At 44.4% G+C, this 23,790-nt stretch overlaps 1 protein-coding gene across 1 annotated transcript in view; it reads right to left on the bottom strand.

The window, feature by feature from the left end:
- Window positions 1–23,790, bottom strand: part of MSH2 (mutS homolog 2) — a 99,261-nt gene that overhangs the window by 10,153 nt on the left and 65,318 nt on the right. The window contains exons 10-14 of the mRNA XM_075925390.2: window positions 21,150–21,300; window positions 18,513–18,610; window positions 12,627–12,872; window positions 3,446–3,650; window positions 2,865–3,112 (exon numbers count right to left, since the gene is read on the bottom strand). Coding sequence (XP_075781505.2) covers window positions 2,865–3,112; window positions 3,446–3,650; window positions 12,627–12,872; window positions 18,513–18,610; window positions 21,150–21,300 — 948 coding nt within the window. The remainder of the gene's footprint in view (window positions 1–2,864; window positions 3,113–3,445; window positions 3,651–12,626; window positions 12,873–18,512; window positions 18,611–21,149; window positions 21,301–23,790) is intronic.

Consider the following 23,790-nt stretch of genomic DNA (forward strand, 5'->3'; position numbering starts at 1 on the left):
GCAATCAGAAAAAGCTACACAAATTGCACAGCACAATTTACGTAGCTTTTTCTGAAAAAAGGCTATCGTGTAGACCTAGCCTGTGTCTTTTCCACTTGATAAGCCTCAATCTTATAGTTATTTTCATAGGGTACATTTAGACTACAGGCTTTTGTCGACAGATACTGTCGACAAAGGTTCTGTTAACAAAGAATGTCTCGACTTCAGCCAGTTCTGTCAACAAAGCAAGCCACTTTTTCAACAGAGTCTAGACACTCTCTTTTGAAAAAAGCACAGTGTGGATTCAAGAGCGCCTTTTGTCAACAGAACTCTGTCGACAAAAGGCGTTATTCCTCGTAGAATGAGGTTTACCGCCGTCACCAAAACTGACGCGTTCTGTCGACTTACTGTCGACAGAACTTGGCAGTAGTATAGACGCAGGTATAGTTTTGTTGACAAAAGTCCACTTTTGTCGACAATACCCTAAAGTCTAGACACACCCCAAAGTGCAGGACCTTGCATTCTGAACTACCAAATTTCATGCCACAGCTATTGCTCCAGTTTTCAAGGTCTTTCAAATCTCCTTGTATACTATTGTGGTCCTCCTTTGTATTGACGATACCTCCCAACTGTGTGTCATGTGCCAACCGGTGATAACCAAGTCTCACTTCTTGTGCTAAGGTCATAAGTGAAAACACTGAAGAAGACTGGCCCCAAGACCAATCCTTGAGGAAATCCACTAGTCATCTCCTTTCAGCCTGACAGTTTACCTTTCAGTATGACCCTCCGTAATCTCCCCTTTAACCAGTTCCTTGCTCACCTTTTGATTCTTACATTAATCCCCCTCTTCTCCACTTTAATCATTTTCTATGTATCTGTAACTGTATTCGATGCTTTACTGAAATCCAGGTAGGTTCCTTTGTCAGAAAATCCATTATCTTCTCAAAGGAAGATCAGGCAGGTCAGGTACTATCTACTGTGATAAAGCTCCTCCTCAACCTTGGTGGATTCTGTGCATTTCTTGCCTAAGAGGCTCACAGCAGCCATCAGTTTAGATACTTTTTCTAGGACACCAGCTTGCCATTGGTTGGGCCACTCTCATAATTGGCCAGAATGGGGAAAAGATGGGAGTCCAAACTCCATAGTCTCTGCTGCCCCTCCAAATGATACAGGGCAGTACAGACCCCTTTACCAAAACTAGTCTTTCTCTGGTGAGAAATGGAGAGTTGGGGGGGAGGGGAGGGAGAAACTCGGGCCCATCCTCTGCACCAGGGACCCTGCGATATCAGCTGCTTATAATGTCTCCAGTGTCAGCTGCAGAGCAGCTATGATCCCCTGAGCCATTTCCCCATGATCCTCCCCAGCACCTTCCTTACTGCAAGCGCACAGTCAACCTGTGGAACTCCTTGCCAAAGGATGTGGTGAACACTAGGAGTTTAACAGGGTTCAAAAAAGAGCTAAATAGATTCATCAAGGTTAGGACCATCAATGGCTATTAGCCAGGATGGGTAGGAATGGTGTCCCTGGCCTCTTGTTTCTCTGGAGGTAGGTGACAAGGGAGAGATCATGTGAGGATTACCTGTTGTGTTCCCTCCCTCTGGGGCATCTGGTATTGGCCTATCAACAGACAGGATACTGGGCTGGATGGACCGCTGGTCTGACCCAGGATGGAAATTCTTATGTTCTTAACCTCCTGTTAGCTGCTTTCACTTGCTTCTCCAAGACCTTCCAGAACAACTTCTCTCCCCAGCTCCTTGCACACAGTGAGCTAACAGAAGGGGAGCTCATTCTAACCAGTCCCAACTGGTTCTTCATTGGCTCCAGGTGTCCTGATTAGCCTGTCTCCGTTGATTCTGGAAGCCTGCTAACTGGCTCCAGGTGTTTTAATTGGCCTGATTGCCCTGATTGATTCCAGCATGTTCCTGCTGGTTCTGGGTTAGCTCATTAGTTTACACTGGGAACACGGACCTATTTACTTTAGGGCTAATATATTTCCCTTCTATTAATCTCCTGTAGTCCTCTGGTCTGACCCATCACACTGTCTTTAATAAAAAGCATGTTTTATTTTACCTGAATTACTGTTTAGCTATAGGTCTTTAATTACTTGTCTCTTTCAAATTTTCATTTAAGAACTTGCATACAATTGAGGTCAAACTTTTGGACATGTAGTTTCCTGGATTACTTCCCCCTCCCCTTTTCTTAAATATAGGTACCATATTTGCATTCTCCAGTGATATAGTACCTGAATTTATTGATTCACTAAAAAACCTTGCTTTTGGGCTTGCAATTTCATATGCTAGTTGCGTAAATAATATTTTGCTAGATATTAATTGTTCCATAAGTTAGCTAGCTGATATCATCAATGATTATGCCTCCATACATTTAAACATTTGTTAATTAAGATATATGTATCTGGAGACTACAGTTTTATTTCTTTTTACCATTTTACTAAACTGTTCTGGTAAACGCTAACACCTATCCTCCCTGTAGAAATGGGTTCTACACATTTTTGCTCTAACACAAAATGTTAAGAAATGTTGTTAATTAGACAAATGCAGATCTGAAATCATTTGAGAAGGGTATCTCCTTTTAACAGCACAATATGAAAAACGGGACGAAAAGCTTTAATCTATGCTGCAGAATTAAAACTGGGGATCAGAAAACAACTCATTCATTACCAAAATGTACTGATTTTCATCTGTATTCACCAAGAGATGCAGCACTCTGTACATAAGAGAGAAATGGACTAAATAATTAGTGATGGCTAAGAATAGCTAAGACCTAGTTTTAGAATACAAAAAGTAGTTCCATGACTTTTTGCAGATAAGGCATCTCTCCCATGGCATCTGATAGTTTCATCTTTTTCAGCATTTACAAGATCTCACCTTTCTTGACACGGTAAAGCATGGTCAACATCCCATCAGTGGTTAGTGCTGTAACATGTAAATTATTCACAGTTGGCACTTCATTGGCAAGTGCTGTCAGTTCATGAAAATGCGTGGCAAACATACAGAAAGCACAAATTTTGCTGGCGATATATTCTGAAATAGCCCATGCCAACCCAAATCCATCGTAGGTTGAAGTTCCTCTTCCCAACTCGTCAATAATTATTAAAGAGTTTTCAGATGCAGTCCTAAAATAAATACATTTTTTCAAAGTTTAGATAGCGCAAGCTCTCTAAAATTTAAAATTTAGTCTAATGCCAAGTGCAGTTAACTGTAAGCACATACTATAAAATAAATGATATCATACAAGATGCGTGATCAGACTTGCATGACAATGTGTGAATGAAGATGGGCATTCATTAAATAAAACACTTGGGCTGGTCTCATCTAGGAGTACCAGTATTTATGGTGATAACTTACTTTTCTCTCAGTAATAGAAACAATAATAGTACAGTATAAAGAAATCCTTGAAGATAATCTCCACTCTCTTAGATGAAACACAAAGGAGGTACAGCTCTTACCGAAGAATTGAAGCAGTTTCTAACATTTCCGCCATGAAAGTCGAGACACCCTTCAACTGGCTGTCTCCTGCTCCTACCCGAGCCAGAATACAATCCACAATAGTCACTTCCGCTGAGTCACATGGTACAAAGCACCCAATTTGGGCCATCAGAACTATGACTCCAGTCTGGCGAATGTATGTTGATTTCCCTCCCATGTTAGGACCTAAGAAATTAATTTTGACGAGAAATTAATACATTTGCTCCCTCTCCCTTGTACATACAACTTTAAGGAACTCTTAAGGTTAAACTAAATTTAAGCTAAAATTGACATGTAAAAATGTCTTCTTGCCTATATAATCAACAACTGCAACAAGTAGCTCAGCTTCATGGATGGGCTTACTTGCAACTGCAAATATATGACGGAACTTTTTCCTAAAGAAAAGACAAGTTACCTGTTCTCTAACTGGTGTTCTTTGAGATGTGTTGCTCATGTCCATTCAACAGAGTTATGTGTGCTTGCCACATGCACCGCTGCTGGAAGTTTTCCCCTAAGCAGTACCTGTAAAGGCCGGGGTCCCCAGCACTCCCTAGAGTGGTGCATACATGCCACACTATCTAGGATGCCCTGGCCCCTCCCTCCTCAGTTCCTTCTTGCCAGAACTCCGACAGAGGGGAGGAGAGTGGGAAGTTGAATGGACATGAGCAACACATTTTGAAGAACACCTCTCACAAAACAAGTAACTGTCATTTCTTCTTCAAGTGCTTGCGCATATCTGTAAGCAGTGTGCACAGAGGTGGGTAGGAGTTATGAGAATGCAGACTACAGTACAGACCTGCCAGATGCAGCATCATCTCTAGCCTGCTGCGTGATGGCATTATGAGACATGAAGGTGTGCACTGACAATCATCACCGCTCAGCAAATGTCCTGGATTGGGACATGTGGAAGGTAAGAGCGCAATAAGGCCTGAGCTCTGGCAGATGGGCCCTGATCAGCTTCAGCAGCTGAGCCACTGCCAACTCTTAGCACATGTGGATGCAGGGAGTGATCCACTTTGAAAGTCTCTGGAGGAAACTGCAGAACCCCTCCCATGCTCCACAAAGAGCTGTGAGAACTTGCAGAAGGACCTTATCTTTTCAACTCTCAAGGAGAACCCTCCAAATGATGTCTGAACACGCAACCACAGATGAACCATGCCGTCAGGAGGAATGAGCTGAGGTTGGATGTAGCAGACACTCTTAGTCCTGGGACAACAAGTCTTGTCTTAGTGGCAACCGCTTGGGCACATGGGATACTAGGTTCATAAATGCCCCCAAAGCCAGGCTGGTACAATGAGGATTACCATGGCTTTGTCTCCTCTTGACCTTCTGCAGGACCTTGTCAATGAGGGGAAACTGAGGAAAGGTGTAAATACAACCCTCCGACCACTGGTACAAAAACACACCTGAAGGGAACCCTACTTGAGGCCAAGCTGGGAACATAACCAGCCGCATTTCACGTTTTCTCTCATCATAAAGAGGTCCACTTGGGAACAGCCCCAGTCGTGGAAGAGGGAGGCAGTCACCTCAAGTTATACAGCACACTCATGGTGAAAGGAGAACTCTCTGCTGACATGGTTTGCAGTTGTGTTCTGTACCTCTGGGAGATGACGGGCCTCTAGCACAATGCTGTGAAGGACACAACTCCCAGAGCCTCACAACTTTCTTGCAAATTTCTGGGGAGCGGCTCCCCCCTTGCCTGTTTATGTAATACGTGGCAGCAGTATTCTCGGTGAGAACATGCATCATTCTGCACACGAGGGGAGGAAGAAACACCCCGCACACATTGCTGATTGCCCTGAGCTCTTCTATATTTATGTGGAGCCCTCTGTCCTATACAGACCACACTCCATGAGTATGAAGAATCCCTATGTCAGCCCCGCCAAACACAATCCGAAGTGTTGGCAACTAGTTCCCTCACGTGTGGTTGATATGGGATGCCCAACGTGACCTGGTCTGGTTTTGTCCACCAGACCGGGGCCGACAGCACATGAGGGAGAACCACCACCCCTCTTTCTTGGGAGTACATCACTGGTACATACACCGACACCAGCCTCAGCAGGAGGGGCCTTATCCTGAGCCTATCCAGGGGTACTTCATACTTGCAGGTGGCCATATGCTCAAGGATCTCCAGACACACCCTTGCGATGGTCATGGGAGTGCTAGTTAGCTGCCGAAGGAGGACCAATAGGGCCTCGAAACTGAGGGAGCGATGCTCTGGCAGAGCAGGAGTCCAGAACTGCTCCTATAAACTCTATCCATGGAGTCGGCACTAAGAGACCTTTTTCAATAGACTGAGCTTGGTAGTGCATGTCCAGGAGGATACTTACATTGCACTGGACCTTAAGTCTCATTCAGGTAAGTGTATACCTGAATTCCCGACACCTCAGGTAAGCAGCAACCACATGCACTTGGTGAAAACCCTGAGGGCCGTAGACAGGCCAAAGGGCAGGACAGTAAACTGGTAATGGTTCTTTCCCACTACAAACCTCAGGAAGCACCTGTGACCTTCAGAGATTGCAATACAGAAGCACGCATCCCTGAGGTGGAAGGTGGCATAACAGTCCCCAGGATCCAGGTCAGGAAAGATGGAGGCCGAGGAAACCAGGCAGAACTCGAGGCAGATCAGGAACTTGTGAGGCCGCAAAAGTCCAATATAAGCCATAGCCCTATTTCACCTTGGGAATCAAAAAGTGGCAGGAGTATAAACCTTTGTTCTTGAATTCTGACAGCACCCACTCCACTGCTTCTACGTGAAGCAACTGGGATAGCGCCTGCTCAAGAAGATGCTTGTGAGAAGGGTCCCTAAAGAGGGACAGAGGTGAAAGGTGTGAGGGTGGTGTGAAGGAGAGATGGAGGATGCAGCCATGCTGGACAGTGGCTAGGACTCAATAGTCCAATGTAATAACCATAACCCTCCATGCCAGGAGGAAGGGAAGGAGGCTGAAGGAGAACAGGCAGGCAGGACCTTGGGTGTCTGGTACGCTGTCCTTAGGCACATCTGCAAAAGGAATGCTTGCCCTGAGGTTTCGCCCGGCTGGTGGATTGTTGGCCAGACTGAGGATGGTGGCCTGGTCTCTGTTTGGGGAGTTTCGGGCCTGAATGGGCCTTTTCTTGGCAAGGATACTGCCCTTTGGGTTGGGAGGACTGAGGTTTGAACCTCCTCCTCTCAGTCCTGGGGAATCCAAGGCCAATGGTTTTCAAGTCGTACAGGAGTCCTTTAGTCTGTGCAACTTAGTGTCCATCTGTTCTGCAAACAGGGCACTGATGTCGAAAGGAGGTTCAGGACAGAGACAGGCCCAACAGAAGGAGCCAGGAACCATGATTCATGGAGATGGCGGAAGCCACAGAGTGAGCAGCCAACTCCACAGCATCAGACGTTACCTGTAAGGATGCCAAGGCCACCGAAGACCCGTCCTCCACTAGGGCTTTAAACTCCTTATGAGGCCCTTCAGGCAGGGAGGCCTCAATCTTGGTCAGCACCTGCCAAGTGTTGACCTCATAACGGGGGAACAAGAACTGGTGATTCATCACCTGCAACTGGAAGCTGGCTGTAAATAAAGTTCCCTGCCAAACAGGTCCAGGCGTTTCGAGACTTTATTCTTGGGGGAGGGGATCAGCTGGCCCTGGTGCTCCCTGTGGCTCACCGATTCCACTACAAGGAAATTGGGTGGTGTGTATGTATAAAGGTAATCATGGTCCCCCACCGCAACAAAGTATTTCTGCTCGGTCCTCTCGGCTATGGGCAGAATGGAAGAAGGGGCCTGACAGTCTTAGTGATTTTGGCAACCACCTTGTGCAGGGGCAAGGCTACTCTGTGGGGTTTCACTTGCTCAAGGACCCCAAACAGTGAGTCTGAGGTCTCCTGCACCTCCTCAGGCTGGAGGCCCAATCTCTTAGCCACCCGCCTCAGGAGGTCCTGGTGGGCTCTGAGTCCTCCAGGGTACCACCCGGGGAGAAGCCACTGTTGCCTCATCCATCAATGAAAAAGAGGAAACCAGGGCCGGTTGGCCTTCCTCACTTGGCCCAACCACCTGCTGTGGAGGGGCTGATGCTCCTGCATCCCCTTGAAGCCCAAGTCAGGCAGTGAGGGCTGCGCCAACTGTTGCACCAGAGGAATGGAAGCCAAGGCCAAGGCCACACTGCAGGAGCGGACACTTCCCGATGCCCAGGATGAAGAGCAGGAGCAGTAACCACTTCAGTATGGAGACTTTGGTGACAGACGGCACCCAGCGTGCCTATGAGAGCTACAGCACTCAGAAGATCCACTCCCCAAGTCCAGGGAATGGTACTGGAGAGGGAAGCCACAGAGCTGAGAAGGGGACTAGGATTGCTGGGATGAGCCTCTGCAGCTGGCAAGTATCTACAGCACGGCAATGGTGCCAGTGCTGTGGGGAGGAATCCCATCGGTGCCTTTGGTACGGGGCACAGAGGGACAACATGTGCCTCTGCAGGCCTGTGCACCGACTCCAGCCAGGCGGGAGACCAAGTGTCATCCCCCCAGTCTCTCAAAGACAGACCTATGAAGACTTTGTGATGCTCTCCTCTTGGACGCTGGAGGAGAGTGGGACTGAACCATGATGGGTGATTTGGGGCCAAATGGAGGTTTTCCCCTATGCCGTGGCCCCACTGATGTCAAGATCAGAGGTACCGGCATGGTACATTTGTCCTGTGGGTCCTGGAAAGCCTCTGGCATGGAGGGGAGATGGACCTCCAGCACCGGGGAAGGTGACCTGAATGGAGGGTTTGGAGCCTTCTGGGCCTTCCCCAGCCTGTCTGCCAACCGGTCACTCTTCTTCCCCTTGTCCTTAGGAGGGGACTTGTTTCTGTCTGGCTTCTTAGTGCTTTGCTGGTGCTGTGGGTGACAAAGGACCCAAGCTGTTGATGCTGGCTGTGTACCGAAGTACCAATACTCGGTGCCAAGTCCAATCTTTGGTCTTGTGGAGCAAGCACAGACTCAATTAAGAGAGCATGGAGATGCATGCTCCTTTCTTTAATGGTTCTGGGATGGAAGGACCTGCAAAATCGACATTTGTTCAAGGTATGTCCTTCACTCAGGCAACGAAGGCAGTCAGGATGCGGATCGCTGACTGGCATGGACTTGTTCCCCAGGCAAAGTCATTAGGAGAATCAAAAGTCTAGCACTTCATTGGTACTTAGCAAATTTGATTAAAAATACCAACACTGCAATGGAAATGCTAGCTACAGAGATGGCTGGAGCATGGTGTTCCAAGCACCATGGTGTTCCAAGCACCATGGTGTTCCAAGCACCATGGTGTTCCAAGCACCATGGTGTTCCAAGCACCATCACTGGCGGTAAGAAGGAACGGAGGGCCAGGGAGCGTCCTATATAGCATGGCTTATGCACACCACTGCAGGGTGTGCGTGGGACCCTGGCTCCTATGGGTACTGCTTAGGAAAAAACTTCCAGCACTGGTGCATGTTGCAGGCATATACACCTATGATGAATGGACATGAACAAGCACTCAAAGAAGAATTTTTGAATAACCTGACTTCTCAAAAACATGAGCAACAATCTAAAGTTCATGTACATACTTCTAAATTAAAGCAAAGGTAGAAGAGTTTAATTTTATGCTTAGTCTTGATAGTGCTTCCTGTCAACAGGGAATACAGTTTAAGTTACAAAACCAATTGCTTTCTTCACAGTCTGCTCCATATAAAACTATTTTTAAAGTGATTTATTAAACAAAGGAAACATTAAATAGTTAGTGAATTTGTGATTATTTCTGTTTGTTAGGCTGAAGAATGAAGTTGCCCTTTTAATGAAATACATCTACCAATGTGACATTATGTGACCTCATTAAATTGCGGCCCAATTTTTATAAATGGGATTTGGATGAATTTGTCAGTAACCTATTAAGAGTTGCCTTCAAAGAATCTTTTATTGTAACAAACCCCATTTCAAACTTTGTACTACCTTAACTCTGTTTCAAGTTAGGTATATGACCATATAACTTCATTTAAAAGTGTGAACATGACATGTGTGAATAAGGACAAGTGTAGAGTCCTGCACTTGGGACAGAAGAATTCCAAGCATTGCTACAGGCTGGGGACCAACTGGCTAAATAGCAGTTCTGCAGAAAAGGACCTGGGGGTTACAGTGGATGAGAAGCTGGACATGAGTCAACAGTGTGCCCTTGTAGCCCAGAAGGCTAATGGCATACTAGGTTGCATTAAGAGGAGCACTGCCAGTTGATCCAGAGATGTGATTATTCCTCTTTACTTGGCTCTGGTGAGGCCACATCTGGAGTATTGTGTCCAGTTCTGGGCCCGCAATTACAGGAAGGATGTGGACGCATTGGAGAGGGTCCAGCGGAGGGCAACCAAAATGATTAGGGGGCTGGAGCATATGACCTACGAGGAGAGGCTGAGGGAGTTGGGTCTATTTAGTCTGCAGAAGAGAAGAGTGAGGGGGGATTTGATAGCAGCCTTCAACTTCCTGAAGGGAGGGTCCAAAGAGGATGGAGAAAGGCTGTTCACAGTAGTGATGGATGGCAGAACAAGGAACAATGGTCTTAAGTTGTGGTGGGAAAGGTCCAGGTTGGATATTAGGAGAAACTATTTCACTAGGAGGGTGGTGAAGCACTGGAATGGGTTACTTAGGGAAGTAGTGGAGTCTCCATCCCTAGAGATGTTTAAATCCCGGCTTGACAAAGCCCTGGCTGGGTTGATTTATTTGGGATTGATCCTGCCTTGGGCAGGGGGCTGGACTTGATGGCCTTCTAAGGACTCTTCCAGCTCTATGATTCTATGGGTGCAGCTTTACCCTGAAGCCAGCCTATGTGGGTGACCAGCTGCCAGTACCAGCTTGATGGCTGAATAACAATGACAATGAGCCTGGAAAAGAATCCACCCAAGAAAGAGACAAAACCCCATCAAGAAAAGAAGATCAAAGTCACCTCAGCTATTAACTGATGACTCATGGTCCTACAGTGCGGGGGGAAGCAGTGAGACAGCACAAGATCTATGGACTAAAACATATAAGAAGATGGGTGTAAAACTATAGGATTGGGTCTTTCAGTTTTACAAATCAGCCTCCAGGAGCATTGGCGTGCACTGATACAACCAAGCTCCCTTCCTTATATCTAGACTATCTGCACAAGTGAGGTTGCTAATTATATCCCATCTGTAGAACTGTGTATACATGTGGAGGACAATTTTAGTAACTAGGGACAGTAAATTAATTCTGCCTTCACAATAAATAAAGCATATTGCCGTATCCCCCAAACAAGTTTCTGTTGAAGGTTGAACCTCTCTAAACTCGTACCCTGGGGACGTGACTGGTGATAAACTAGAAAATTTGCTGAACCACAGGAGGTCAATATTGACTAGCAGCATTACCAACATTTCGACTGCTCACAGGGCTCTTAGAAAACATTTAGGAGTAAATTAGAGCTAAACAACAGCATAGAACACTGAGACAGGACTGGTATAAACAAACCATCGGACTGTGGGAAACTTGGCCACACCCATGGTAAGTGGACATCTAGCTAACTAAAATCATGCCGGAGCACGGATGTTAAAAAAAACAGAGACTGCCGACTAGAAATGTTCAACCTGTAGTTCTATTTCTCTAAGTGTAATGTGGTTACCTACCTTGCTCAAAAGTTTGCTGAAATCCTGTTTTTTTGTGTGCGCCTAAATACTTTTGAAAATCTGGCTCCATGTTCTTCAAGTTTTCAGAATTAATACACCTCATCCTCTCCCATCTAATTTTCATTAGTAGACTGGAAGAGGAAAACAGGCTTTCCTGATTTTCAACATCCAGTCAGTTTCTCATATTTCAGGTAACTGCTCCAAATGAATGGACAAAATATTCTCTGCATCCACTAGACATATAAACCAAAATCTGAGGAGGGTTTGTTACTGCAGCACTCCTTTATGTAAGTGACTGTAATACATTATAAAAAGTTTAGGCCTTAACACAGGTTGTCAATTTCAAATTTAAATAGATTTTCAAAAGAGAAGTGTTTAATTTACATCCGACCCACCCCCTTTTAAACCATCAATTTTTATCCACTCTGGTAACAGAAAAGTATAGCAGATTATTCATATTAAAGATAAACTTTTACAGGAAATGTACACATAAAGTACATACACTATTTTCAACAAAGTGCACATCTATACGCAATATAGATAACCACATTGTCTATTGGACATATTAAAACACTAGCTCCTGTAAAGTCTACCAGAAAATAATCAGCACTCATACTATCAGTGTGATATTTATACATCTCCATTGGTAAATCACATTAGCAATAACCTCTGAACTAGGACTGCAGACAAAATTTTCAAATACAATGGCCTATCAATCATAACATAATGCAATCACGATGCATTTCAAGTGAGATTCTGGGATCCCTCAAGGCTAAAAACATGGCTTCCTCCAGGTATGTAGAGTGGCAACCCTGTGGCTGGTATTACGAGTAACTTCACCTTATAAAAGAAGAGTTTATTATATCACTAATCCATTAAGTTTAATAGGTTATACTAACTTATAAAGTAGTCCACTGTATATTAATTTAAACAGAGAAATATTTAACATTCCCCTAAATGTTAACTTATAATGCTGACCAAGTGTATTCCACAGAAATTGTGAACATGTACACTGTGTTATCTTTTACAGTGCTATGGGATTTACCAATATCTTGTATGATCTTTCTCTCTTCTACCCAAACAATCCTGTTTAAATGTTACCAGACCTGAAATGCCATAACCAGCATTCCCACAAACATACTTTTAATTCCAAACATGCTGACATTCTATGACTAGTCATTCTAAAGACCGGTGAGTCCATGTGTAGGAAGTACACAGCTCCAAAGAAAACATTTTTAAGTACATCACGGCCACTTTTTGTTTTGTTTTAAAGCATGTACTTTTTAACCATAACCACCCTAAAAATATAGTGGTGCTAAAACAGGTTTATAAAATGCCATCTCATCTTTTTTCAAAACCTGACCTAAATGCCAACACTGGCATAGGTAAATCATTAAAAGATCTCTTCCCCCTCACCTATAAAGCATTAAATGGTTGACATACTTATTTAAAAAAATACATTTCCTACAAGAAATACTTCAAAATTAACTTTGCTTCTTGAGTTTAAATGAAAACTAAAAATATTGCATATAAATTAGTCTTTACCAGTAATAATATGGAACATCTGCTTGCCCTTCTCAAAGTGAACATCATTGGGGATGAACGCTATATCATCTTGAACTTCAATGCAAGGGTGTCTGCAACCTTTCAGCACAATCTTTCCTTGTCCCTTTTCCAGAATAACCGGACGTACGTATGGCACAGGAGCTCCATTTGATACGTGAGCAAAACTGACAACAGCATCTAAGTGAGCTATCACATCATTCATTGTCTGTATTGGCTCTACATATCCTGTTTAAAGAAAAGCAGAACAATGCATCTATAAGTATACTGAATTTACAATTTATTCAAATAAAAAAAACAAGGACATTTTAAACCTAAATGTTGTGGATACTATGAGAAACAAAAGACTGCAAATTTGCAATGAAACTGCATGGTACATCCCAAATTAGAGTTCAACTCATCTTTCACATACTTTCCAGTCAACTTCCATGATCTGGTCACAAATCGCATGGCTTTTTATATTAAATTTCCTTTAAAGCAAATATAGAAACCAATGAAGTAATGAATCAGTCTTTAATAAAGAACTCAATTCATCTTGCAGACTGCCTATTGCAACTGATAGTTACACATCTGAGCTGAATGATAATACAACTGTGTAAAACAGACTTAACTGCTCATGTGATAGATGATAGACTCATATACCATATCTGAAGTGACAGTTAAGTAGTCATCATGTGATTCCTGTAGCTGGACCACAAATGTATGATTGTTCTCAATATATAAATGGGGAAGAGGCATGCCCACTACTAATTGCCTCTTACTGGCATCAGAGAAGGGGGGAAGCTTATTTAAATATGGAAATCCTTCCGTCTCACACAATCTCTGGTGACCACTATTTGGATGTGTCATGAAAGCAAGGTTGTGAGAGCACATACTGTGTAGTTGCTTAAATTCTATAACCTGCTAATAAATTTAAGTGTCTGTTAGAATCATAGAAGATTAGGGTTGGAAGAGAACTTAGATGGTCATCTAATCCAACACCCTGCTCAAAGCAGAATCAACCCCAACTAAATCATTTCAGCCAAGTTTTGACAAGCTTGGTCGTAAAAACCTCTGAAGGATGGAGATTCCACTCCCACCCTATATAACTCACTGCTTCACCACCCTCCCAGTGAAACACTTTTTCCTAAAATCCAACCTACACCTAACCTAACCCACTGCAACTTGAGATCACCACTGACACTAGTCTAGCTCCATCCTCTTTGGAATCCCTCTTCAGGTATTTGAAGTCTGATATTAAATTTCCTCCCCCCACCATATTCTTTTCTTCTGCAGACTGTTGGGGGGGGGGGGTGTCAAACCTCTAATTATTTTAATATCTACAAGTGGTACAGGAAACCCCCGCCTTACGATGGCCTGAGTTGCGAACCCCTGCACTTATGTCTGTTTCTGTAAGTGCAGAAGGGGCTGAATCCCCCGACTTACATCCCAGCCCGCATTTACGATGGCACATGGTGCCTATCGGAAATGCGGGTTCAAGTTACGATGCCCCCACTTGCAACACTTCCCCAGGAACTTATTACGCTGCAAGTCAGGGGCCGCCTGTATAACATGTCAAAAAACGTGACTAATACAGTGCAAAAAAATTTATTCCAGAAAATTCTACTAGACAATCTTCACCGGGAAATTAGCACTCTCTCAGGGTAGGTCTACACTACAGTGCTATTTCAAATTAACTTAATTCGAAAGAGTTAATTCGAATTAAGCTAATTTGAAATAACACATCTATACAAAAAAACTATTTTGAAATAGTGTTTTGCTATTTCGAAATAGCGCGTCCACACTGAGTGGACACTGAACCGAAGTTAAGGCTGGCCGGAACCAGTGCCGGCAGGGCATCAGGTTAGGACTTAATGTGTGGGGATGCTGCCTGAGGCTAACTGAGCTCCGTGCTTAATGGGACCCTACCCCCACCCCGGACAGACAGTTCTCAGGGTTCCCCGCTTGCTTGTTTACCTCGATGAGGGACAACAAGGCAGTCCTATCTTGGAGTGCCCATACTTGGGACACCACAGCACTCGGCCACATGTAGCCAGAGCTGCCCCTGGGCACACCGGTGCATTTCATGGGGTCATTGCCATCAGCCCGGCTGCACTTGCTGCAGGCTGCCATCTGGGGGTCCATCAGGGGGCTGTCAGGATCCAGGAGCTCTCAAAGCCTCCCTGGTCCTCCCCACCGGGGGCTCGTGCCCCATTCCTCCCTCACGTCCTTCCACTTAGCCCTCCCTAGCCTCTCTTCCCGGTGTCAAATAAAAGACACGTATGTTCAAAAATAGAAACTGGGTTTACTGAATAAAACTGGGGAGGGGAGAGATGGACCTCTATGGAGACTGGGAAAAGGAGGTGGGAGAGGGGAAGAGAGGGTGGAAGAGGGGAGGGGGAAACCTGGGAGGAGGGAGCTGGAAGGAGGAAGCAAGGGGAAGAAGGGGAAGGGGAAGCTCAGGGATCAGGGTTGGGGGTCTTGCCGAACCAACCTGACTTCCATGCAAACCTGCTTCTGGGTTCGCATGTGGCCTTTGGTGACCAGGCTGGTAGCTATCCTGCCATAGACGGCCGTGTTCCTCTGTCTAGGGCTGAGATCATGGAAGTTGGGGGCATCCCCCCCAAACCTGAATACGGTCCATGATCTCCACCCTGGACCAGGAAGGTACCCACCTTCTCCAGCCCCTAACAGGCTCCTGGGAGCTGGCAGAATGCTCCTGGGGAGCGGTGGAGGGCTGGCTGCCAGTGGCTTGCTGGCTCATATTTTGGGGCCACTGAGTCAGGGGCCCCGGTGGCCACTGCTGGCTCTGGGCTGGAAGGCTTGGAACTGGCACAGGCACTGTGGCCAGGGTCTACCCCTTCAATGTCTCCAGGGTTGGGGGAGAGGAGAGTAAGCTTTCCTGGTTGTACCCAGAGTGGCCACCAGGGCTCTCTGGGAAGGGCTGGAGGCCCCCTATTTCGAATTAAGTGTCTACACAGCACTTAATTCGAAATAGCTATTTCGAATTTGGCAGTACTCCTTGTAGAATGAGGTTTACCAAATTCGAAATAAGGGCTCCACTATTTTGAATTTATTTCGAAATAGCAGTTTGCCTGTGTAAATGCTATTAAAGTTAATTCAAAATAACTGCTGTTATTTTGAATTAACTTTGTAGTGTAGACATACACTCACTGAGTCTTAACTAGCTCTTGACATCTAATTCTACAATGGGGTACAGAGCAATTAAGAATTATATACCCAGTCCAGTCTGTAGAAAATTTCTATATTAAACTGCCTCCACTGCAGGCAGACAGAAAAATTATGTTTAAATATAGGTATACTCGCTAGGCTTGTGTTATAACAGCAGTGAAGTCTTTAAATAAGTGGAAAGACCTAATTGTATATATGGTGGACATTTACTGTGGAAGGTGCCATCTTTACAAACCTCTTAATTTGCTTTCATGCAGTTGCACAAATCACAGAATTATAGGGTTGGAAGAGACCTCAGGTGGTCATCAAGTCCAACACTCTGCTCAAAGCAGGACCAATCCCAACTAAATCATCCCCGCCAGGACTTTGTCAAACCGGGACTTAAAAACTCCTAGGGGTGGAGATTTCACCACCTCCCTAGATAACCCATTCCAGTGCTTCACCACCCTTCTAGTGAAATAGCTTTGCTTAATATCCAACCTAGACCTCCCCCATTGCTCCTTGAGACCATTGCTCCTTGTTCTGGCATCTCTCACTACTGAGAACAGCCTCTCTCCATCCTCTTTGGAACCCCGCTTCAGGTAGTTAAAGGCTGCTATCAAATCCCCTCTCAATCTTCTCTTCTGTAGGCTAAACAAGCCCAAATCCCTTAGTCTCTCCTTGTAGGTCATGTGCTCCAGCCCCCTAATCATTTTGGTTGCCCTCTTCTAGACCTTCTCCAATGCGTCCACATCCTTTCTGTAATTGGGGGCCCAGAATTGGACTCAATACTCCAGATGTTGCCTCACTATCACCGAATAAAGAGGAATAATCACTGCTCTAGATCTACTGGCAACGCCCCACCTAATGCTCTCCAAAATGCCATTAGCCTTCTAGGCTACAAGGGTACACTATTGACTCTCATACAGCTTCTTATGCACTGTAATCCCCAGGTGTTTTTCTGCGGAAGCGCTGTTTAGCCAGTCAGTCCCCAGCCTGTAACAATTCCTGGGATTCTTCCATTCCCAGTGCAGGACTCTGCACTTGTCCTTGTTGAACCTCATGAGATTCCTTTTGGCCCAGTCCTATCAATTTGTCTAGGCCACTCTGGACCTTATCCCTACCCTCCACTGTATCTACCTCTCCCCCTAACTTAGTGTCATCTGTGACCTTGCTGAGGGTGCAATCCATCCCCTCATCCAGATCAATAATAAAGATGTTGAAATAAACCAGTCTCAGAACCGACCCTGGGGACACTTGGCTTGACATCAATCGCCAATCAGATATCAAGCCACTCATCACTACCCGTCGAGTCTGACAATCAAGGCGTTTTTCTATCCACCTTACCAGTCCATTTATCCAATCCATACTTCCTTAACTTGCTGACAAGCATACTGTGAGTGCAGGCGAGGATACTACGGAATGTATATTAAAGCAAAAGACAGAACTAATAGCTACTGCATGATGCAAACTATGAAAAATAAGAGCCAACCAAGCCAAACAAATGCTTGTTTTGCAATTTATTAGTAAATTCTATACCATAGTAGCAGAAAAAACATAAGCGTATGCAATTCCAACTGACTATAGTCAAGCAAATGAATACAACAGAAATTGGGAATAAAAGTTAAACAAGCTTTATGCAAAAAATCATTTTAGGGACTTTTGCAGTCTTTAATGCTAGATGTAAGTAAACAAAATTCAATATAAAACTTCAGCAGAGATAAAGACATTCAGTCTTCTAAACATTTTGTATTTATTTCATTAGGGTACAGACCAGGACCTACAATTTTTATAATCTGCAACAGTTTCTATGGCAGAATGAGAAATCTTGAAGTAATTTCTATTTATTTTCAGCATCAAATCATGCTTAACTATCTATTCCCAAAATATATTTGCTAGGAGACACAAGCTAAAGAAAAAAAAAAATAGGACAAAGCTATTGCAACAAGTATGTGTCACAACTGTTGCTACAAACAAGTGCACATATGCATCTTCTGTAGGTCATCATTTTACACAGCAAGGAACATACATACGCTGCAATATAAATTGATTGTTGATCCATCTGTACCTGACATTTTGCCTTCTACTAGCAGCTTGTTTGGTTTCTGGTTACTCATTCTCCCTTTCAAGCACTTGTAATTTTAACAGTTATTTAAAAACAACTTCAAAGCCAGTTCTTAAGAACAATTCACATAATTAATAAGAGCATTTATCAGATCAACTTAAAGTTAAGAAAGTATTCATAAAGACAGCACAGTTATACAACATTGCTTCCTACAATTTTTTTTTTTTTTTTTTGGCTATTCTTTGGCTCAAAGATGCATATCTCTCAGCTCTTTCCTTAGTGGGACAGTGACTCATTTAAATGAAGCCCGTAAATTGCTTTTTCTCCTCCCCCTCCCCCCCCAGATTTGGGATTTATGTTCATGAGCCTTTTAATTTTTCCCAACAAGATTTAAGAATTGCTTTGCTTCCAGATAAGTTACAATATGTCAGCACTCTTCACCCAGGAACATTAAACATTATGGCCATGTGACTAGGTGACCAATCCATCTTTAAACAGTTTGGGAGTTAAAAGGAGCAATTAAGAATTATATACCCATGCTTGAAGCCATCTACAAACTATAGATCATTTGACTTATGTATACAGGAACAAAGAAAAAGTTATAGTAAGTTCTCCAAACATTTCAACTTATTTGTTAATAGCACCTTATTTACCTGAAGCAATATTAATGATTTCTTTAACAATGGCTTCCTGAGCCTCTTCATACTCTTCTCTGTTTTTTATGTAGTCTTCATTGAAGGAGCTCAATTTACTGTGAACAAAACCACAATATTTCAAGTTGATGTTCTCAGTCTGTACTATCACTACCATCATATCGTATATATAGTAGCCCAATGTTTGTGACTAACATTGAAATGCTGGCTGTTCCCTCTGGGCGGAGACAGACAGGAGTGCAGCCAGGAAACGGCAAAAGCGGGGACTGAAGCAGCCACCAGAATCAGCCCGTTTGCAGCAGACAGGGTTGGCGCTGCAAACAAGGGCTGCTGGACTCAGTGTGAGCTGGGACCGAGCTGTCCCAGTTCGTGCTGATCACTTTGCCTCTGCATTTTAAATGTCCTAAGAGCCCGGCAGCTTTTACTACATTTAAAATGCAGAGCCACAGCATGGGTGGCTCCTGGAGCCAGCATGAGCTGAGACTGCTCAGTCCCACCTCAAGCTGGCTCCTGGAGCTACCTCCACTGTGGCTCTGCAGAGTAGTCCTATCGACTAATTGTTCAATTGATACAAATTGTATCAACTATACGATTAACCTGATAACTGAATTTAACATCCTTGGTATGAAATACTGATTCATCACAGGAAGTCTTATGTTTTGCCCAATAGAAGAAGGTCCATAGATACCAGGACAAACCACAGTGGAACATCAAAAGACAAGACTTTGTTGATTACTTGCCCTTCACACCTATGAAAAGGAGATATGCATGGGGACTTGTCCCAACAGCTTGAACTCTGGGGAAAGGGAATAAACCCCTGACAGGAAGCAATTGCAACTCTTTACTGCCTGGACTTGGAAGATGCAAGATTTCTAATGTAAGGGATCTCTGTGCTTGGCCTAGGTTAACCGTAGAAGACTTTAGCAACCTTTATTACACTCTCAAATGTGTTAATCTGGGGTTCCAAAGCTATGTTTTCTTGCTTTCATCATCTTTTTCTTAACATAATATATTTTTAGTTAATGTATTATACAATTGTAGTTAATTCTTGTCTTTGGTGTAGAACTGAAAGTGCAGCTGATCTGGGATAAGTGACTGATTGTCTGAGACTGGAAATAACCTGAATGTTGCGATTTTTGGTATAAAGGACCATCTATCACAAAGGCAAGCTTACTTGGGTGACAAGATATATTGGCGTATGCTAGGGGACTATCTGACTCCATATTAGGACTACTGTAGTGCCTGAGGAGATCATACTTGGTACTTGGTTGGTGAAATCTAAGTTTAGAAGTCTCAAGCAATTTGAAGGCTGTGCTGCTCTCCTCCTTAGCAGTCTGCTTCTGAGCTCCTCCAAGCAACTTTACAACGTGATGTTCAAGAGACTGTTTAAATAAATGTATATACCTAAATATACCTCTAAGCTACCTTTTAATCTCCGCTCTCCAGGCTAGGGTCAATGGGGCTGTATGGTCATTGTGCCTATTCTACAAATAGAGGAAATTCAGCTCCATTACTTAGTCTATTTTGAGTGCCTTTATCGCAAACAAAATTTCAGTTTTTTCTAAAAACGATCCCTTGGCTTACAGGATTTTTATTTATAAGTAGTATCAGGATGTTTTCAATTGTTAAATACTGTTAATTAGCTATGGAAGATGCTAAATTTAATGTCAATTTTAGTTTGTGAAGTAAAATTGAGGACAAAAGATAACTGCTTTAAATTTCCGGGATGTTCTGAAGAACATTATAGTATTTCAAACAAATTAATGTTTATTCCTTCAATCTTGATTTTGATCATCTACTCAAATGTACAACACTAAAACAGCATATTTGGGGAGGCCAAGACAAGAAAATTCATTAAGCAAAATATACTAGAGAATAGAAAGAATTACTTGCCAATAACTGAATATAAAATTCAGGGATAACTATTTTCTACAACCACCTGCAAGAATGCCTTCACTTTGGCTGTCTCTATTGACAACTGAAGCCAAATCGTCCAACAAACATGGACTGAAATCAAAGTAGCAAAGATATTTGGTAGGGATGTTAAAAGGCAGGTAATTAGGTAACCGTATAATCGGTAGAAATCTTAGTGATTACACAGTTACATACTGTGGGCCTTCCGGCTGCTGGTCCCGCTCCCGGGGAGTCGGCTGCGCTGCAGGCTGTGCAGTATAAGCTATGATTACACAGAAGAGGGAAAAGCCCAAGCGATTCAGTATGTAAATATGCAAACAGTATTTTTCTGAGAGAAAACCCCCACAAGTCTTGTGATGAAGTGGCAGATTGTATGTGCTCTGTTTGCTTTGTTATGTTGCATGTGATTTCTACTAGCCTCTAGTAAAACCATATGTGCCTCAGTTTCCCTGGGCACAGACCCAATAGCAAGATGATAGTGGGAATAATAGCCTTCTGCATGTATACACAATGCCTGATGCTTTCTGTAACCTTAACCTGTCTGTTCTATGCTGTTTTGTTGTGGACCTAATAATCCTTCTGTTCTACTTGCTGGCTCAGAGTCATATCTGGCTCTGGATAGGGATGCAAGAACCGATGGCTCCCCAACACTTTGGCTACAGGTCTGCACACAAAGGGATGAATTAGAATCTCAAAGTAAACAAATGCAGAAATAAATTGTACCTGTTTGTGAATTTCACACCATTCTTCTGGGTATCTAAGATCTTATATTTTGCATTGTTCCGGAGGACTTTCTCTTCCCGGCAGGTAATTCGGAAGTAATGTCCTAACTGTGAATTGGAGTCCAGTTTCATGTTCTTGCCAGCTTCCAAGCCTTTTCAATAAGAGGAAGGTAGGATAGGAAACAAGACATGAATGATTTCATCATTAGTAATACACCATATTATCCCCATTCTCTGAATGCTGCCTGTCAGCTGGGCTGCCTTTTAATTGATATGAGGCAAGCCAAATTTAATGTTAATCTCTTCCATGCTACAGATAGGAAACATCTGAGCTGTGTTTGAAAACAATTTCTCTCACCTCTACCATTAATTCATTAAACCTGTTCTATAACTGGTGTTCTTCGAGATGTGTTGCTCATGTCCATTCAACATAGGTGTGTGTGCCTGCCACATGCACTGGTGACAAAAGTTTTTCCCTAAGCAGTACCCGTAGGGCAGGGCTCCCCAGCACCCCCTGGAGTGGCACATGCATGTCGCACTATATAGGACACTCCCTGACCCCTCCCTCCTCAGTTCCTTCTTGCCCGAATGCCGACAGAGGGGAGGAAAGGTAGAAGGTGAATGGACATGAGCAGCACATCTCAAAGAACACCAGTTACAGAACAGGTAACTGTCTTTTCTTCAAGTGCTTGCTCATGTCCATTCAACGTAGGCGACTGTAAGCAGTGTGTGCGGAGGCGGGTAGGAGTTATGAGAATGCAGACTGCAGTACAGACCTGCCAGATGCAGCATCATCCCAAGCCTGCTGTGTGACGGCATAACGAGATATGAATGTATGTACTGATAACCACGTGACCTCCTGACAAATGTCCTGGATTGGGACATGAGCAAGATAAGCACATGAGGAAGCCTGAGCCCTGGTAGATGGGCCCTGCTCAGCTCTGGCAGTTGAGCTCCTGCCAACTCGTAGCACATGCAGATGCAGGAAGTAATCTACTTGGAAAGTCTCTGTGAGGAAGTCAGGGAACCCCTGCCTCACTCTGCATAGCCACAAAGACCTGTGTGGACCTGTGAAAGGGCCATGTCCTCTCCAGGTAGAAGGCCAGCGCCACGTGCACATCCAATGCATGGAGGCTCCTCTCCTCATTGGATGCATGAGGCTCAGGATAGACGACCAGCAGAAATATGGCTGGGTCCACGTGGTCTCTCCCTTCCACCTTAGGGAGGAAGGCCTGCAGCTGGACCTTATCCTTGAAGAACCGGGTATATGATGGTTCTGACATCAGGGTATGAAGCTGCGACACCCGCCTAGACAACATGACGACAATCAGGAAGGCTACCTTGAAAGAGAACAGAAACAAGGGACGCGTGGCCAGGGGCTTGAACAGAGGTCTCGTGAGTCACGTCAATACCAGGTTCAGGTCCCACAGTGGAAGAGAGTCTCTGGTCTGGTAGCAAAGTCATTCCAAGCCTCTCAGGAACTGGGAGGTGACATCATGAGAGAACTGAGAATGACACTACATGGGCAGATGAAATGCAGAAATGGCCAGCAGGTGGACTCTAATGATAACCAAAGCAAGACCTTACTGCTTCAGATGGAGCAGGTAGTCCAAGATTTCCTGAAGGGAAGCTTCATACTGGATGACCTGACATTGCTGTGCCCATACTGAGAAACAGGCCTACGTGGCAGCATAGGTGGACCATGTCAAGGGCTTTTGACTCTCGAGGACAACCCTCTGAACGTGCCGGCTCAGAGGAGTTCAACCGTGGATGAACCATGCCATAAGGTGGAGCGAGCTGAGGTTTGGGTGTATCCTGGGACACCAAGTCCAGTGTCAGTGGCAACTGCTTGGGTGCCCAGGATACTAGGTTCATTAGTGCCCCAAACCAGTGCTGGCGAGGCTAGGCCAGTGCGAAGAGGATCACTGTTGCCTTGTCCTTCTTGACCTTCTGCAGGACTTTACTGATGAGGGGAAAAGGAGGAAAGATCCTCCGACCATGGGTACAGAAATGCTTCCAGAAGGGAGCCCCATTTGAGGCCAAACTGGGAGCAGAACCAGCTGCATTTCATTTCTTTTGTCATGAAGAGGACCACTAGGTGAGAGACCCAGTCGTGGAAGAGGGAGACTGTTGCCTCGGGGTGTAGAGCCCACTTGTGATGAGAGGAGAACTCTCCACTGACATGGTCTGCAATTGCATTCTGTACCCCTGAGAGGTGATGGGCCTCTAGCACCATGCCATGAAGGACGCAAAACTCTCAGAGCCTCAGCTTCCTTGCAGAGCTCCAGGGAATTCCCCTCCAGCCTGTTTATGTAGTATGTGGTGATGGTGTTGTTTAAGAGAACACACACCACTTTGCCTACGAGAATCATAGAATCATAGGACTGGAAGGGACCTCGAGGGGTCACCGAGTCCAGCCCCCCGCCCTCAAGGCAGGACCAAGCTCCGTCTACACCATCCCTGACAGATGTCTATCTAACCTGTTCTTAAATATCTCCAGAGAGGGAGATTCCACCACCTCCCTTGGCAATTTATTCCAATATTTGACCACCCTGACAGTTAGGAATTTTTTCCTAATGTCCAATCTAAACCTCCCCTGCTGCACTTTAAGCCCATTACCCCTTGTCCTGTCCTCAGAAACC

The sequence above is a fragment of the Pelodiscus sinensis genome, chromosome 3 (assembly GCF_052426305.1).
Source record: "Pelodiscus sinensis isolate ZL-2025 chromosome 3, ASM5242630v1, whole genome shotgun sequence".
Taxonomy (NCBI): domain Eukaryota; kingdom Metazoa; phylum Chordata; order Testudines; family Trionychidae; genus Pelodiscus; species Pelodiscus sinensis.